This window comes from Canis lupus, chromosome 6 (assembly GCF_011100685.1).
Source record: "Canis lupus familiaris isolate Mischka breed German Shepherd chromosome 6, alternate assembly UU_Cfam_GSD_1.0, whole genome shotgun sequence".
NCBI lineage: Eukaryota > Metazoa > Chordata > Mammalia > Carnivora > Canidae > Canis > Canis lupus.
The window spans coordinates 11,455,124-11,473,162 of NC_049227.1; the positions used below are offsets into that span (position 1 = coordinate 11,455,124).

Genomic DNA, 18,039 nt, shown 5'->3' on the forward strand with positions numbered 1-18,039 from the left:
CTGAGCATCAATTTCTCCGTCTGTAAGATGCGTCAGTACCATATACTTTGTCATGAGGATCAGATGAGATCCTGGTGTGAAGTGCCTGTCATCCCACTTGTTGAATCATTAGTGGCTGGTATTTGTAGCTGTTATCTTAAGTAAAAGCACAGGCCAGTGGGTCCCTGCCCCTACACAGGCACCCATTGTCACTGGCCTTGAGGTGATACCAAACATCCACTTTGTAAGCGTGACCCACAACAAGAAGAATCTTGCTTTCTTACTAGGTGTTCTGCTCATGTCAGTCCTACATCTTCCTCTCCTAGCAGAGAGCAAACTTTGAAGACACAGCACCCCACCTCGCACTGTGGGTGTTCTGTAAACATCAGACGGATAGAAACAGTGCCTACAATTAATAGCTCTAGCCTACTCTGTGTATCCTGGCTTATGATTTTGCCTGTCAGCTTGAGAAAAGCAGCCTAAAGTTTTTGTTCAAAATGGAGTTATTCTTACAGTTTGGATAAGATCTGAAGGGAACTCACAAGTATCGTGAGGTGGAAGCAGCACAGTGGCAGGTGGGGAGCTCACCCAGTGTAGACACTGGAATGACAAAGTCCTTGGGAGACACTGGATGGGATGAATATATTTTACACTTAAGGAGGACATGAATGGGGGGTGAGAGAGCAAAGGGAAGACTGTTATGGGCTGAATTATGTCTCCCAAAAAAGTTGGAGTCCTAACCCCCAGCACCTCAGATATGACCTTATTTAGGGATAATATTTTTAGAGATCAAGTTAAAATGAGATCATTAGGGTGGGCCCTGATCCAACATGGCCACTGTCCTTATAAGAGGGAAATGTGGACACAGAGACAGACCCATGGCGGGAAGATAATATGAAGAGACCTGGGGAGATGGCCACCTAACAAGCCAAGGGGAGAGGCCCAGAGCACAGCCTTTCCTACAGCCCCAGAAGGAACCAGCTCTACCTTAACTCAGTGACTACTGGCACTACATTTCTGTTATTTAAGCCCCCAGAAAAATGGCGGGGTGGGGCACAGCAAGTTTAAATGTTCTGAGGTAGGAGCACGATGGGTGTGTCGCAGGAACAGCTTGGAGGCAAGTATGACTCAGTGGTCAGACAAGGACTCAGCAAGGTGGCACCATCAGTGTCTTGAGGGCCTTTACTCCAAGTGAGATGGGAAGCTGGACGGTGTGAGCAGGGGAGTGACCTGGCTGCTGCCCTGGGCAGTGGGAGGATAAGAGGTGAATCAGGAAGATTAGTGAGCGGCTTTCTAGGTGACAGTGGGTGGCTCGGCCAGGGTGGAAGCAGTGCGGGTGGTGGGAGGTGCCACATCCTGGATATACTTGAAAGTGGAGCCAAAAAGATCTGAAGATTTGAATGTGGCCTATGAGAGGAATCATCGAGACAGGGAGGGGGCCTGACAACTAGAGGGTGGAGTGCCATCAACACAGGGGGTACACAGGGGGAGGATGAGGGTCACAGCTGTAGTTTGGGGTGTGGGACACTCTGGGCTGTTAGAAGCCCAAGAGGCCACTCTGGCTAGGCCGTCTGGAGCTGGAGCGCATGATTTGGGTTACAGATACAAACACTGGCCTTGTCCTCAGAATGATTATGAGACAAAGGGTGGGCGTAGCTAGAGAAAAGGACCCAGGCCTAAGTCTGGGGCACTTGGACAGGATGAGTGTGGCAGAAGTCGGAAAGGAACCAGCAGTGAGGGAAGTGGAAGACCAGGGAAAGAGGGGAAGAACATGTTTGAGGTGGGAGACATGGTATTTCAGGTGCCACGGCAACACCCCCCGGGGTAGGTCATCACAGAGTCACTTGTGGCCTGAACGCAAATGGTGTTAGCTGAGTTGGGGGAGCCACACAGATCCCACCCTTTAGGACCTGTCCAGAAGAGGCAAATGCTCAAGGTCAAGGAGTAGATTCCTGGTGGCAGGGGTCGGGCGAGGGGCAATCAGGAGGAAGGATTAACTGGTTTGCACCACTTCCGTTTATAGAAGAAAAGACTGAGCCTGGGGAGGCTGAACTGGCCAAAGCCCTTCTGCAAGGAGTGCTGAAAACTGAAGGCACTTAGACTAAGTCACTAGAGATCCATCAGTGTCTTTGACAGGTTATAGGACTCATCTCCCAGAAAAACACACACGTGTATTAAATTGCTAAATTATCCAAGAAATAGCATCATACAGATGACCCTTGAACAACACAAATGTGAAGTGTGTGGGGCCACCGATACGCAGATTTTTTTCTATGCATACAAGTGCTGCAAATGTCTTTTCTCTTCCTTATAATTTTAATTTTTTTCCCTCTAGCTTATTTATTGTAAGAATACAGTATATAAAGCCACCTGGGTGGCTCAGGGCTTGCATGTCTGCCTTGGGCTCAGGTTGTGATCCCAGGGTTCTGGGATCCAATCCCACATCAGGCTCCTTGTGCAGAGTCTGCTTCTCCCTCTGCTTATGTCTCTGCCTTTCTCTCTATGTCTCTCATGAATAAATAAATACAAATCTTAAAAAAAAATACAGTATGTAATACAAAATATATGTTGATTGCCTGTTAATGTTATCTGTAAGGCTTCCAGGCAACAGCAGGCTATTGGTAGTGAAGCATTGAGGGAATCAAAGTTATACCTGAATTTCTGACTGCATAGGGGTGTCAGTGTCCCTAACTTGTGTTATTCAAGGATCCACTGTAGTTTCATATCCTTTTGACTTCATTCACTACTTCTTGACATCTGAAATATTCTTTGTTATATTAACTCTAGTTTTCTAACAATCAAGGAGATACAGCTATATAGATACACACAGCTATACACACATGTATGTATACACACACATGCATATGGACATTCACGTATTTATGTATGGGGTTAGAATGCTTTTCAGTCAAATCTTGGTTCTTATTTGTATCCAAGGCAGGACAGCCTCAACCATATCTGCACTATTTGTGACACCTCTTTACAAACCTCAAGTTCAAAGTTGCTGTCAACACCGTCATGTATGAAAGGATTATCCTCTGCGATGACCTCCACGAATTTGGTTGCTGTTAATTCTTTATTTATCATTTTAAAGTCCTGCAAAAGAATCAACCAATTAAACCACAATGGCCTGTAATTACAAATAGCTACATATTTTTAGTGTCAATTTATATCCATATGACACTTTATTTTATTTTATTTTATTTTATTTTTTAATGATAGTCACAGAGAGAGAGAGAGAGAGAGAGGGGCAGAGACACAGGCAGAGGGAGAAGCAGGCTCCATGCACCGGGAGCCTGACGTGGGATTCGATCCCGGGTCTCCAGGATCGCGCCCTGGGCCAAAGGCAGGCGCTAAACCACTGCGCCACCCAGGGATCCCCCATATGACACTTTAAGGAGATGTTCTAGAAATGCGTATCTTTGAAACTGATCCTCTTGAAAAGCATTCTAGATTAACATTGGTATTTACCTCTCTAGACCTTCCCTAATCCCTCCAAAAAGAAAAGTGTCTTTAGAGGCATAAACAAAGGGCCGAGGGGTTGGAAAAGTAGATGATCCAGATGTGAGTTATTGGCCCAGCTGTACAAGTAGGGAGATGGTGCACTGGGGGCCACAGAATCAGGGTGCTGTGGGCACTCAGGAAGGAGACCCCGCTGGAAGTAATGCTGCAGGCCAGGCTGGACACAAGAAGACTCCCTGAAAGTCCAGGTGTAGACCCTGTCCGCATCAACACTGCAAACAGGAGGTTTGCTCTCGGAGATACTGAACCAGAGAGCATTTGGCCCAGGACACACTGTCTCTCCTAAAGTCAGTGCTGCCGAGATTAAGGATTAAGTGAAAGTGCACCTCGCAGGGCCTGGCTCTGTGCTGGCCCACCCTCCTCTCTCCTAAGCTGCGTGCAAACCAGGCTCGTAAGTTCTACTGGAAGAATCGTACTGACACCACGTGAACCCACTGATCCATCTCAGTATCACTCAACGGGAACATTCCTGAGGCGATGCAACACAGAACCACCTGTGGCTTTGTGAGGGGAAGAAACCCAGAATCCAGACAAGCCTCTAACTGTACTGCTTCAGTGGATGTGCGGGGGAAGAGAAGAACATGGTAATGATCTCTGGGAGGATGCCGCCAGCCCAAATCGGAAGGCTGACCCATCTAGAGGAATGATGACCTCGTCTCTTCAATATGAGGCCATGGAGAAAGGAGGAAAGTGAACAAATAAACAGCCATACAATACTCCTCCCCCAAACACACATACTTCTAACAAGCTACTTTCCTCTAGTAGACACTAGGTCACTGTCCCTTTTCCACACACACACACACACACACACACACACACACACACATGACACTGTTAGACCTCCTGAAAGCACTCTATTCCCTATTAGTATTTGACTCATTTTCTCATTTATCTTCCCATGGTGTAAATTAAAACAAAAACTGCCAAGAGTTAGTACAAGGATATTGTAGGACTATCCTATTTTATAAACTATTAGCTTCTTCAAATTACTTTTTGATGAACAATCATTTTTTTAAATGACATCTGCTTCCCCACCCCCACCTCATCTTCTCTTACATGGCAAGGTCTGCATTAGCAAAGGCACTGAGGCTGCCTGTGCCTTCCCCTCACTGGGAAGCACATGGGGTGGTGCTCCCTCTGCCTCAGGTCCTTCCTCCATTATGGATCCCAGAATTACTCACTTCTTCCCAAAGAGGCTCAGCAAACATTCAATGGCTATGAAGATCCCTGATCTTCACCTCATTGTGTATCACAGCTAGAATACATTGTCTTTCTTTCTTTCTTTCTTTTTCTTTCTTTCTTTCTTTCTTTCTTTCTTTCTTTCTTTCTTTCTTTCTTTCTTTATTTATTTTATTTACTCATTTGAGAGAGAAAGAGTGTGTGTGTGTGTGTGTGTGTGTGTATAGGGGGAAGGGCAGAGGCAGAAGGAGAAGCAGACCCCCCACTGAGCAGGGAGCCTGATGTGGGGCCCAATCTCAGGACCCTATGATCAAGACCTGAGCCAAAGGCAGACACCCAACCAACTGAGCTACCCAGGTGCCCCTTTCTTTACTGAAAACCAAAATGCTAGGGTGCTTGGGTAGCTCAGTCAGTTAAGCATCTAACTCTTGATTTCAGCTCAGGTCATGATCACAATGTCGTGAGATTGAGCCCCACATCTCTGCACTGAGCGTGGACCCTGCTTGAGATTCTTTCTCTCCCTCTGCATCTCCCCCTACTTGTGTGCACACAGTCTCTCACTCTTTCTCAAAAAAAAAAAAATAGCCAAAATTCTTTATTAATATAAAACCAGTCTCGATCATGAGTGTTTACTTTCAACATCCAGAGGAAGTGTCGCATCTTCATGGAAGGCTCGTGGGGAGGAGCTGTGTGTGGTCTGCAGTAAAGTGTATAAATCTCCCAGGTCTTGTCGATATAATTCATGGAATAGAGTGTTCGCTGCTGTCCACTGAATAAATTGCCTAAAGACATAATGGAAAGATAAACAGTCAAAAGATGATTACAAAGCTACATTCTGGGGGAAAAACAGTTAATAAATATAATGCTGTTAGTTTTGTATTTACCTTTTACACGGCAGGCATTTGGGTGAATGTTCTCAGTCATCAGTTTGGTAAAACACAGAAAGAGCGATGGGCTTCTGTTTCTGCCAAGACAGATTCAGTCACCCCTCTGTCCAAGAGATAAAACTTAATTCCCTCCTCTCCCTACAGAGCGGACTCAGTAGTTTGCTTCAAATGATGAGCGTACAGAAAGGGAGAAACAATATATTTATGGTAGAGAATCCTGGCCACCGCCCCTTTAGCCAAATGTTCAGTAACCAAACATTACAGGGTTAACATCACCAGTAATAAGACAATCCAACATCACATACCCCTGATGTGATGGATGTGATGTGATGTGATGTGATGCCAGAGGCAGTTCACCTCCATGTATTCTTTCCCAAAACCCAAGCCTCAGGGAAATGATGAAAACACATCAGCAGACCAAAATCAAAGGATATTTACAAAATAACTGACCAGTAGTCTTCCAAAGTGTCAAGGTCATAAAAAAAAAAGTATAAGAAATTATTACAGGTTGTAGGGACTGAAGATATGGGATAACAAAACGCAAAGAACATGGAACAGAAAAGGGACATCAGGGGAAACTTGGAAAACCCAAATAAAGTCTGCGATTTCATTAGTATTAACCAACATTTGTTTCTTCACTACGATAAGTGCTCTGTGGCTGTGCAAGACGTTATTGTTCAGGGAAGCTGAGTGATGGATGGAGAGGAACTCACTGTACTAATATGGCAACACTTCTATAAAACTAAATTTATTTCAAAATAAAAAGTTTTTTTTTTTTTAAAGATAAAGTATCCATTTTTCCCTGAGAAAGACAGGAAATTCTAGCCTATGGAAGAGTTGGTGGTGACCATTTCTGAGTAAAATCCTGAGAACAGTATTCAATATGGAAACATAACTCGCATCTGAGGGGTATTCTAAATTTTAATCTGGTATCTCATGGTTGAGTAGTTAATGTTTGTGAAACGTGGGGCACCTGATGAACTCAGAGCCCTGGAAGTAGTACTTACTGGTATTCTTTGTGATGGATGCGGTAAGCCAAGAGCAGGAGGTAATTCAGAAACGTTCTCAAAAGTATTGTTGTAAACGGAGAATGAATTTCTTCAACTGGAATGTCACTATTGGCTAAAATAAAGAAAATTGGAAAGGATGCCTAGTATTTTTTTAAATTGAAGTATAATTGACAATACAACATTGTACTCAAGTGTTGCGACATGATTCACCATATGTTGCAGATTAACCGCCACAATAAGTCTTATTGATATCCTTCACCTACAGAGTTACAAAAATTTCTCTTTTATTCTTGCCATGAGGACTTTTAAGATTTACCCTCTTAGCAACTATTCTTTTTTTTTTTTTTTAAGATTCAATTTTTTGAGAGAGAGAGAGTGAGTGAGAGAGAGAGAGCAGGAGCAGGGGAAGTAGAGGGAGAGGGAGAAGCAGGCTCCCCACTGAGCAGGAAGCCCGACATGGGACTTGATCCCAGGACCCTGAGATCATGACCTGAGCAGAAGGAAGAAGCTTAACCAACAGAGCTACCCAGGCACCCCCTCTTAGTAACTTTCACATGTAACACCGTATTTTTAACTATAGTCACAGCCTCTGTGACACGTTTATTTTATAGCTGGAAGTTTGTATCTTTTGACCCCCCCTTTCACCCATCTCATCCACCCCTCCCCACTCTGGCAACCACCAGCCTGTTCTCTATATCTGTGACCTTCTTGTTTAGGTTCCATTTATAAGTTCAATCATACACTCTTTGTATTTCTCTGTCCGACTTACTTCACCTAGCAAAACACTCTTAAGGTCTATCCATATTTGTTGCAAATATCAAGATTTCATTTTTGATGCCTAGTATTTTCTAAAGCCTTCTATTTTTTATTTTGCTCCTGGTATGCAATACAAAGAACTGAGTTTGACGGAGTATCTTTTTTGCTAGTAAATACCAATGAGCAGCATATACACACCCACTTAAAACTTAAGTACCACTCAAAAGATCTCGATCTGGTCACTGCTCAAGAAACTTACAAGATACCGTGTGCCAGTGTTTTTTCAAAGTGGTCTGAGCCACATGTGATTGATGATTCTAATTTTTTTTTAAGATTTTATTTATTTATTCATGAAGACACACAGAGAGAGGCAGATACACAGGCAGAGGGAGAAGCAGGCTCCATGCAGGGAGCCCCATGTGGGACTTGATCCTGGGACTCTGGGATCATGCTCTGAGCAGAAGGCAGACACTAAACTGCTGAGCCACCCAGGGATCCCGATGATTCTAATTCTAAATAGATTCTAAATCTGTGTCAAACACTTACATTTCAGGTAAATAGGTATTAGTTCTAATATTTTATTTTTCAGGTAGATAATTTGAGGTTTTCAAGGCCTGCTTCTCAGAATTCAACTGTAAGGAGTAAAATCTTCAAAGGTATTAAGTTTATCACATGAACTTTCTCATTTGAAATCAAGCCCAAGCCCAAGACAACCTAAAGTGTTTTCTCGGCTATGACAAGCCCTCCTTAATCCTCTCTGTTTCTGACCTCACGATTTTAGTGGGTTTTACAGATCAGGGGCAGGCAAACTTATCTGTCAAGAGCCAGACAGTACATATTTTATGCTTTGTAGGCCACACAATCTCTGTCACAACCCCTCAGTTCTGGTATCATAGGACAAAAACAGCCACAGACAGTGCATGAGAAAATGGGCATGGCTGTGTTCCAATAAAACTTTACTTATGGGAACAGGCAGGAGGCTGGATTCAGCCCATAGGCCCTGCTGTAGATAATCTTTCACTGCTGCCATTATTTCACAAAATTGTCTCAAGTACATTTTAAGCACCTTGGGAAGACAACCATGTGTTGATTTCTGGAACACCTCTCCCAAGATCTGTCTTCCTCACTCCCTCCACATTTTCTGACTGGTTTCATGGTGACATGATGTTATACTACCGTTTAAACCAAAAGATGTTGGGGTACCTGGGTGGCTCAGTCAGTTAAGCATCTGACTTCAGGTCAGGTCATGATCTCAGGGTCTGGGATCAAGCCCCATGTCAAGCCCCGTCTTGGGCTCCAAGCTCAGCAGGAAGTCTGCTTCTCCCTCTGCTCCTCTCCCCACTCATGCTCGCTCTCTCTCGCTCTCTCTCTCAAATAAATAAATAAAATCTTAATTAAAAAAACACAAAAGATGTGATCTGGAATACTCACTACTTAATACCCTGTCCATATCAGCAAGAGTTATATTATGGTGATGAAATTTGCAGTCTTTTAGAAACCTCCAGAAGTGAAGCTTTGTCATCAGGAAGGTATTATCCAGAGAGCAATCACATCCTAGGCTGCTGTAGAAGCAATAGATTCTTCTCAATTCTGTGATATTTCTTAAGACAGCATATTCTACCTACAAAGAAAAAACCATGCATGTCTTAATCTTGCCTAATAAGAACAAAAGCAAAAGAAACAACACGTTTTGTAAATTAAATGGGATAACATATGTGAAGTAATAGCATTTAACTCTTATCACTGTAAGAGCTCAACAAATGTTATATTTTCTCCACTCATCTCCAGTTAATAAAATGCATTTTCTGAATAACATTTTTAAAAAGTGCTGTTATCAGTACAATGGAATTGCTTTCATACTGCTATGTGGTAGCATCCTATTTGAATGGGCAGCAATAAAATCCTCTAGTCTACAAAGCAGTATCTTTCATGAAAACAGACACAAAAATCCTCAAGAAAATAGGAGTATATGAAATCTAGCAATTTATAAAACAAATAATAAGTCAACACCAAGTGGGGTTTATCCTGGGATCGCAAGGCTGGTTCAACCAGCTTGGTTGGTTGGTTGGTTGGTTGGTGGGTTGGTTGTTTAGTAGACTCCACACCCAACATGGATCCTCACGTGGGGCTGGAATGCACAACCATAAGATCGAGACCTGAGCTGAGATCAAGAGTCGGACACCCAACTGACTGAGACACCCAGCCTTGGTTGATTTAAAACATGCAACTAACATCATACTTCCTGCTGAAAGTCTGAAATAGAAGATACTCATACTCATTACTAACCTCCCTCTCTGTCCCCAATCACCTTCTATAATTTTCCCCAACTCTCAATACCCTTATGCTACCTTGACTTCCCCATACATGTAACCCTGCAGCATATGCAGTGCCCTGTTCTCCAAAACCACTTACACTCTGCCTCTCCCTCCCAAATGAAATATTCAGGAAATGTGAGGACTGGTGTTTGGGGCCCCCAAGGAGATGGAAGAGTCCCACCTGGGCAGTTGCATCAGGCATCTGATTCTTCTTAGCATTAATCCCTGCTTTTAAAATTTTAATTCAATTGGATAAACATATATAGACTGCCCTATCTAAAGCACTGTTCTAGAGTAAGCACAGAATTTTCTTCATGAAGCTTAAAACCTGGGAAAGACACCATAAGGAAGTGCCACTGGTAGAACAGAGCCATGGAGAATGGACAGGTGGATCCCAAGGAAGTTCCCTGGAGGATGCTGTACTTGAACTGAGCCTCATAGCACAGAAAAAAATGAGACCTTCACAGACATCAGCCCCCACCCCCCAGTGGAAGCTGGGGTGGGGGGAAGCAGAGAGGTTGAGGTGCTTTTGGAATTCCAGGAAAGCTGCCTGACCTGGATAAAGGGTATCCCTGCTCTCTGCCCCAGCTGCCTCACTGGCAAAGGGGGACAACCACAGTTCCAGCCCCATAAGCTGTTGGGGGGATTTACCAAAATAAAGGTGTTTGGAAACATGCCCAGCGCATATTCCTGTGTACATGCTGGCCATTATTACCATGTGAGTGCAGGGTAAGGAGGAGGGAGATTGACAGGGGCAGGTTGGCAAGAGGCTGATATCAGATCCGAGGTGGTTCTGAATATACACTCAGGAACAGGACATGGGTAGCCAAGGCAACTACCTGATGGAAGAGGCCAGAGCTAGAAGGGCAAGAGAGCTTGTCCAGAATCCCTGCTCGAAAAAAGATACTGCATCTTGACAAAATGATCCAATAACAATAACGAATACATATAACAAACACAGCAGATAAGCCCACATGGAGGGACATTCTTCATAGTAAGCGAGCGAGAATCTTCCAAGCTCTGGAGGCCACGGAGTACCATGGAAGGCAGAGGCTCCGTCACAGACGGAGGAACTTAAAGAGATGTGACTGCTGCATGCGGCGTGGGGCCTGGGGTGGGATCCTGCGACAGAGAAGGAGCACTGCGAGAAAAAGTGAAATTCAATTAAAATCCATGGCTTAGTTTTGGTGGCAAGCGAGGCCCATGTCTCAGCTTCAGTCTCCAATCTGCAGCGATGGGAGATGCTCATGTGCCAAGGAGCTAGTGGCAGGGATGCAGAAACCTCGCTTGTGCAGCTCTTCTGTAGGGCTCAAGTCCTCTCAAAAGGTTCAGAAAAAAAAAAAAAAAGAAGTTTCCCTAACTAGATTGTAATATGTCTATATTATGAAATACCATGTAACCATTAGACATTTTTAGAGGCATTTCTAAAATGTCAAGTTACAGATTTTTTTCATTTCCTAGGTCCTATTTTCTATAATTGAATTTTCTATAAAGAGCATGTGCTTTTATAATCATAAAATAGTCAATATTATTTTTAAACTTGTAGTTGTTTACCTGTTTTGTCATGGGAAGAACTCTAAAGTGGAAACTGAATGATACATATGTAAACCAAAAAAGAAAGAAAGGGGGGAGAGAGAAAAAAAAAAAAACTATAAGGATACCACTCCTTTTGGAGTGAATCAATGCATGTTCATTTATTCACCTAAAATTATATTGTAGGAGAATATTTAATGGCACTGAAGAGCTATGATTAAATACACACACAAAAAAGAGATTATATGAGCAGAATGCTCCAATTCTAATTATGTTTGCTCAGAACAAAACTGGAAAGATGGTCACCAGATTTTGTCTGGGTGGAGATTCTCTTCCATTTTTTTCCTATCTGCATTTTTCTAAATTTTCTACAAGTATCGTGTACTATTTTCATAACTCTTATCTGCATTTTTCTAAATTTTCTACAAGTATCGTGTACTATTTCCATAACTCTTATCTGCATTTTTCTAAATTTTCTACAAGTATCGTGTACTATTTCCATAACTCTTATCTGCATTTTTTTCTAAATTTTCTACATGTATTGTGTACTATTTTCATAACAAAGAGAATATCAGAGAAGTTTTGTTTTAGCTTTTTAAAAAGATTTTATTTATTTACTTGAGAGAGTGAGTGAGTGAGAGAGAGAGAACATGAGGAGGGGGAGCAGCAGGAGAAGCAGACTGCCGCTGAATGGGGAACCCCACATGGGGCTCAATCCCAGGACCCTAGGATCATGACCTGAGCTGAAGGCAGCCGCTTAACTGACTGAGCCATCCAGGTGCCCCAAGGTTCTTATTTTTAACAAGAATCTGGCAGCAGATGAAGTGAATGATGTCTGTAGCCTGAATTACAACATTGGCCGGGACAAGAAGAGGGGAGTATGGGGGATGGAGAGTCATCGTTTTTGAGACCCACAGAACTGGGGCCAGAGGAGACAAGAAAGAGGAAGAGCAAAGGGGCACACACCTTGCAATTTCGAGGTACCACTGGTTCTCTTGTAGCAAGCAATATCTTCAACAATGGTTTCACAGAAGAATCATACCAAACCCCAGTCAAAGCAGGGATCGTGATACTAACATGTAATTTGGTGGATGGGATTTTCCAGATGTTAATCAAATGAAGTCTGCGTACACATAATTTTCCCTGTCTCTTAGTATTTCTAGATTTCTTTTTCTTTAAAGATTTTATTCATCCATTCATGAAAGACAGAGAGAGAGAGAAAGACAGAGAGAGAGAGAGAGGCAGAGACACAGGCAGAGGGAGAAGCAGGCTCCACGCAGGGAGCCAAACGTGGGACTTGATCCTGGGTCTACAGGATCATGCCCCGGGCCGAAGGCAGGTGCTAAACCACTGAGCCACCCGGGCTGCCCGGATTTCTAGATTTCTAATGATTTTTAGGAGTTTAAAGTTCTTTCAAATCCCAGCAGCCCATAATAATTCACAGCAGAATTAATGTCCTGTAGTTGGGGTGCCACAGCCCTGGCCTTCAGACCAAAGCTGGAGGTGAGGATGACTTGGGCCTAGTTAATTCACTGAGTCCTTCTATCTAGGCTTCTGTTTACTCACAAAGCCTCTTCACTAGGGCTGCCTTGCAAATTAAATGGGATGGTACACAAAGCATCTATTGGCTTATGAAAGACACACAGGACAGCTACCCTAAGGCTATATTTTCCCAAGACTGTGGAGACTGTTGATATTTAAGCTTAAAATATAAATGTATAACAATATGAAAGGTTTTTACCTGCTTCTTTTCCTCTGCTTGATCTTTCTCAGGGTACATACTCAGCAGCAAACTGAGATTCAGTTCAATGCTTGATCCTAACACAGAGATACTTTCACTGCTATCGAGCTTTCTGATAATTTCTAGCAAATAAAGGCAAATAGAGGGGATAATGGTGAAAAGCAATGTTAAAAGTTGTCAATGTTACCACTGCACCTAGCAAATTAAAATGCTTTTGGAAAAAGAAAATAAAATGCTTTTGGAAGTTAAAAAAATTGTTTTCAATGTTAGGTCAAAATTATTTTCCACCAAAGTGGGATATAAAAGTATTTCAAAAAAAAAAAAAAAAAAAAGAAAAAAAAAAGAAAAGTATTTCAAAAACCTACTAAGAAAGCAGTTTCTCCCCCAGAAACATCTTTAAAAAAAAAAAAAGATTTATTTATTTATTTTATTTGAGATGGAGCACACAAACAAGCAGGGCAGACGGGCAGAGGGAAAGGGAGAAGCAGACTCCTTGCAGAGCGGGGAGCCTGATCCCAGCCTCAATCCCAGGACACTGAGATCGTGACCTGAGTCAAAGGCAGACACTCAACGGACTGAGCCACCCAGGCGCACCCCCACAAACAGAAACTTCTGTTTTCTGAAATATTCAGTGTGTCTTGATGAGTAGATTCTATTGATAATTTAAATTAATTTGCATGCATCTGACAGGTGCACACCCCCTACCAGCACTGATGGAGGATCCAGTGTATTGGCTCTTGATGGAAGACTCTGAAGACAGGTCCAGGTGACTTAAGAACTCAACTTCAAGATTTGGAAACTCCACTATGTGGTCGTTGGAAAATGCACCGTTATACACACGCCCGTTCTTGAAAGTTAATTGGCCCTGCAGATAGAAAGATTTACAGTTCAGGAAAACCACTGCTAATCTACTTCTGTACCATTTTCAAGGATTTGGAGTTTTGTTTTGGAGTTTTTTGTTTTTAAGGCATGCACTTAGCTCACATAGAATCAGGCTCCTAGATTCTCGAGTCACTGTGTGAATCCTCTCTCTTCCTCCTCCTCCTCCTCTGTCTGTCCCACAACCTCTCCTCAGCTACCTCTAGGTCACAGAAGGTGCCTTATTAAACTATACTAATGACTAGCAGAGTGCCCATCACCAAATAGCAGCTCTCTAGCTATTTGTCCAACACAGGCCAACAGTCAGTCTGATCGAGAGGTAAGTAAATGACCCAAGTCAGCTCAGCCACACTGAAGATATTTGTGGAAAGCTTCTCAGAAGAGAGTTTCTTCTCTCCTTCTACTTAGTGTGGTATGTGGATGTGAAGCCTGGAACCACAGCATCCATCTTGTGGTCATGAGGGAGGGGCAGCCTAAGGGTAAAGCTGACAACATGGTAGCAGACATCATGGGTAAATGGAAGAAAACTCCTGACATCACTGCATTGCTGAATCAAACCAACCCTGAAACCAATTTATTGAAAAAAAGAAAGAAAAACACCAATTTATTCTTTATTGTTTGTGGATGAGTAAGCTAGATTTTCCGTTACTTGTGAACAAAACCACCCTAACACACATATCTATGTACATAACATAAACTAAGTAAATATCTTCTAAATATATAGGATACTGATGTTATGTTGAAAGTTGTTTTAAATTTCATGTAATCATTTTAATAAAACAGTAAGTTATCCTATGCAAAAATGGATTATGCACTTTACCAAAGAATGACATGCTTTTTATGGTATTCCAGTTGCTTCACAAAATCTTTAAAATGTGCTCTTCACACGTCTGCACTTACCATGCCATGTTTTTTATTGGACACCCATTCTCCTTCATAGATGGCTCCACTGGCATAGTAAAACTTTCCATGGCCATGACGATATCCATTCACAAACTCTCCTATGTATTCATTTCTTAAAGGGTATTGGGAGTTGGGGATTCTCTTTAGAAACCATGAGTGTGTTCCAAAGCCATTCTGAAAACAAAACAAATTTCCATGGGAAATACTCAAATATTTCCTCTTTTTACCTGAATCCATTTAAAATTCACTCAATAGGGGCACCTGGGTGGCTCAGTCTGTTAAGCTTCCAACTCTTAATTTGGGCTCAGGTCATGATCTCAGGGTCATGAGATGGAACCCCACGTCAGGCTCTGAGCTCAGCACAGAATCTGCTTATACCTCTTCCTCCCTCTACTTGCACTTTCTTGCTTTCTAATAAATAAATAAAATCTTTTAAAATTAAAATAAAATTCAGTCAATAGATCAAATACAATGACTCACTTCAAAGGACAAAGAACATGGATTTTAGAGTCACACAGATTTGGGTTCAGCCTCTGTGTCATCTACTTACTAACCAGCCTTTTGACGTAAGGCAAATTATTTAAGCCCTCTGGGTTTCATCCATAAAATGAAAATAACACTTATCCTGCAGGTTGGATATAAAGACTGAATATAGTATATATAAAATGCCTGACTTGATACTGATAAATCGTTACCTTAAATTTTATTTATTTTTACATACAGCCTCATTAAAAAAAAAAAATGCTCCCTCTTCAATCCCACTTAGCAGAGATAACCACTACTTGAGAGTTTGAGAATTCATCTGTATTTTCCCCAGGCACATGCAGTTGTATGTAGTGAGTCAATGTATTACACATACGTACATAGAACACATAGAAAGACACAATTTTTTCACAATGGGATGACTCTGTATATATCTTCCTAGAACTTCTGGGTATATGCTGAAAAGAATTGAAAGCGAGGAATCAAACAAATACTTGTGCACTCATGTTCATAACAGCATTATTACAATAACCAAAAGGTGAAAGCAACCCAAGTGTTCATCAATGGATGAACACATAAACAAATGGATGATACAAACATACAACAGAATATTATTCAGCCTTAAAAATAAGATGGATAAGATGGATGAACCGTGAAGACACGATGTTAAGTGAAATAAACCAGTTGCAAAAGAATAAATACTATATAATTCTATTTATATGAGATATCTAAGGGAGTCAGATTCATAGGGGCAGGAAAATAAATGGTGGGCGCCAGGGGTGGAGGAGGGGGCTGGGAGAAGGGGTGTGAGTGAGTGATGGGGACAGAGTCCCAGCCTGAGGAGATGAAAAGAGTTCTGAAGATGATGGTGGGGGTGGATGCCCCTAAACTGGACACTTAAAAATGGTTAAGATGATAAATTTTCAGTTATGTGTATTTTACCACAATTAAAATTAAAAAGATAAAAAGAAAGCTGGAGTGGCTATATTCACACCAGAGAAAGACTTCAGAGGAAGAGAAATGATCAGGACTAAAGAGGGACATGACCAGATGATAAAAATGGTCAATTTACCCAGAAGACATAACAGTCCTAAACATGTACATGCCTAACAACAGAACTTAAAAATGTATGATGCAAAAATTGATGGATTTGAAAGAAATAGATGAATCTATACTTGGACTCTTCACCACTCTTCTCAGAAATGGGTAGAGGGGATCCCTGGGTGGCTCAGCGGTTTGGCGCCTGCCTTTGGCCCAGGGCGCGGTCCTGGAGTCCCGGGATCGAGTTCCGTGTCGGGCTCCCGGCGTGGAGCCTGCTTCTCCCTCCTCCTGTGTCTCTGCCTCTCTCTCTCTCTCTCTCTCTCTCTCATAAATAAATAAATAAATCTTTAAAAAAAAAAAAAAGAAAAAAGAAATGGGTAGAAAAAGTAGACAGGGGAACCCTGGGTGGCGCGGCGGTTTAGCACCTGCCTTTGGTCCAGGGCACGATCCTGGAGACCCAGGATCGAATCCCACATTGGGCTCCTGGTGCATGGAGCCTGCTTCTCCCTCTGCCTATGTCTCTGCCTCTCTCTCTCTCTCTCTCTCTCTCTCTGTGACTATCATAAATAAAAAAAATTTTAAAAAAATTAAAAAAAAAAGAAAAAGTAGACAGAAAATGAGTAATGTGATATGGAAAGCTGAACAATACTACCAGTGTGATCTAATTGGCATCCATAGAACACTCCGTTCAACAAAAGCAGAAATACATATAACACTTAACAAGACAGACCATATCCTGAGGCCCAAATAAACCATGACATATTTAAAAGAAATGTCATCATATGCAATGAAATGCCAGAACACCTGCACCCCAATGTTTATAGCAGCAATATCCACAATAGCCAAACTGTGGAAGGAGCCTCAGTGTCCATCGAAAGATGAATGGATAAAGAAGATGTGGTCTATGTATACAGTGGAATATTACTCGCCATTAGAAATGACAAATACCAAAAAAAAAAAAAAAAGAAAAGAAAAATAAATAAATAAATAAAAAAGAAAAGAAAAGAAAAGAAGAAAAGAAAAGAAGAAAAGAAAAGAAAGAAAAGAAAAGAAAAACAACAAATACCCACCATTTGCTTCGACATGGATGGAACTGGAGGGTATTATGCTGAGTGAAGTAAGTCAGTTGGAGAAGGACAAACATATGGTCTCATTCATTTGGGGAATATAAAAAATAGTGAAATGGAATAAAGGGGAAAGGAGAGAAAATGAGTGGGAAATATCAGTGAGGGAGACAGAACATGAGAGACTCCTAACTCTGGGAAACGAACAAAGGGTGGTGGAAAGGGAGGTGGGCGGGGGGTGGGGGTGACTGGGTGATGGGCACTGAGGGGGTACTTGATGGGATGAGCATTGGGTAATATGCTATATGTTGGCAAATTAAACTCTAATAAAAAAAAGAAATGTCATCATACAAAATATGTACTCTGACCACAGGAGAATTACACCAAAAAATCAACTACAAAAGGATATTTGGAAAAATCTCCAACTATTTGGAAATTAAATGACATATGTCAAAATAATACACCCAAGAGAAGTCATAGGGAAATTAGAAAATATTTTGAACTGAACAAAAATTAAAATATATCAGAATTAGTGGGATGCAGGGGCGCCTGGGTATCTCAGTGGTTGGCTCAGGTCATGATCTCAGGGTCCTAGGATCTGCCTATGTCTCTGCCTCTCTCTCTTGGTCTCTCAGGAACAAATAAATAATCCTAAAAAAAAAAGAATTAATGGAATTTGGAGAAAGCAGTGCTAAGAGGAAAAATTTAGTATTTAATGCTTATGTTTGAAAAGAAGAAATGTCTCAA

The 18,039-nt window shown here is 41.8% G+C and overlaps 1 protein-coding gene across 3 annotated transcripts in view; it reads right to left on the reverse strand.

Annotated features, from left to right (window-relative positions):
* LOC608989 (radial spoke head 10 homolog B) overlaps positions 1-18,039 on the reverse strand; it is a 58,893-nt gene that overhangs the window by 20,289 nt on the left and 20,565 nt on the right. For all 3 annotated transcript variants that reach the window (XM_038539472.1, XM_038539471.1, XM_038539470.1), the window contains 8 exons: positions 14,702-14,878; positions 13,628-13,787; positions 12,923-13,044; positions 8,765-8,954; positions 6,575-6,689; positions 5,565-5,644; positions 5,314-5,462; positions 2,968-3,075 (listed from right to left, as the gene is read on the reverse strand). In XM_038539472.1, the coding sequence (XP_038395400.1) occupies positions 2,968-3,075; positions 5,314-5,462; positions 5,565-5,644; positions 6,575-6,689; positions 8,765-8,954; positions 12,923-13,044; positions 13,628-13,787; positions 14,702-14,878 (1,101 nt within the window). The remainder of the gene's footprint in view (positions 1-2,967; positions 3,076-5,313; positions 5,463-5,564; positions 5,645-6,574; positions 6,690-8,764; positions 8,955-12,922; positions 13,045-13,627; positions 13,788-14,701; positions 14,879-18,039) is intronic.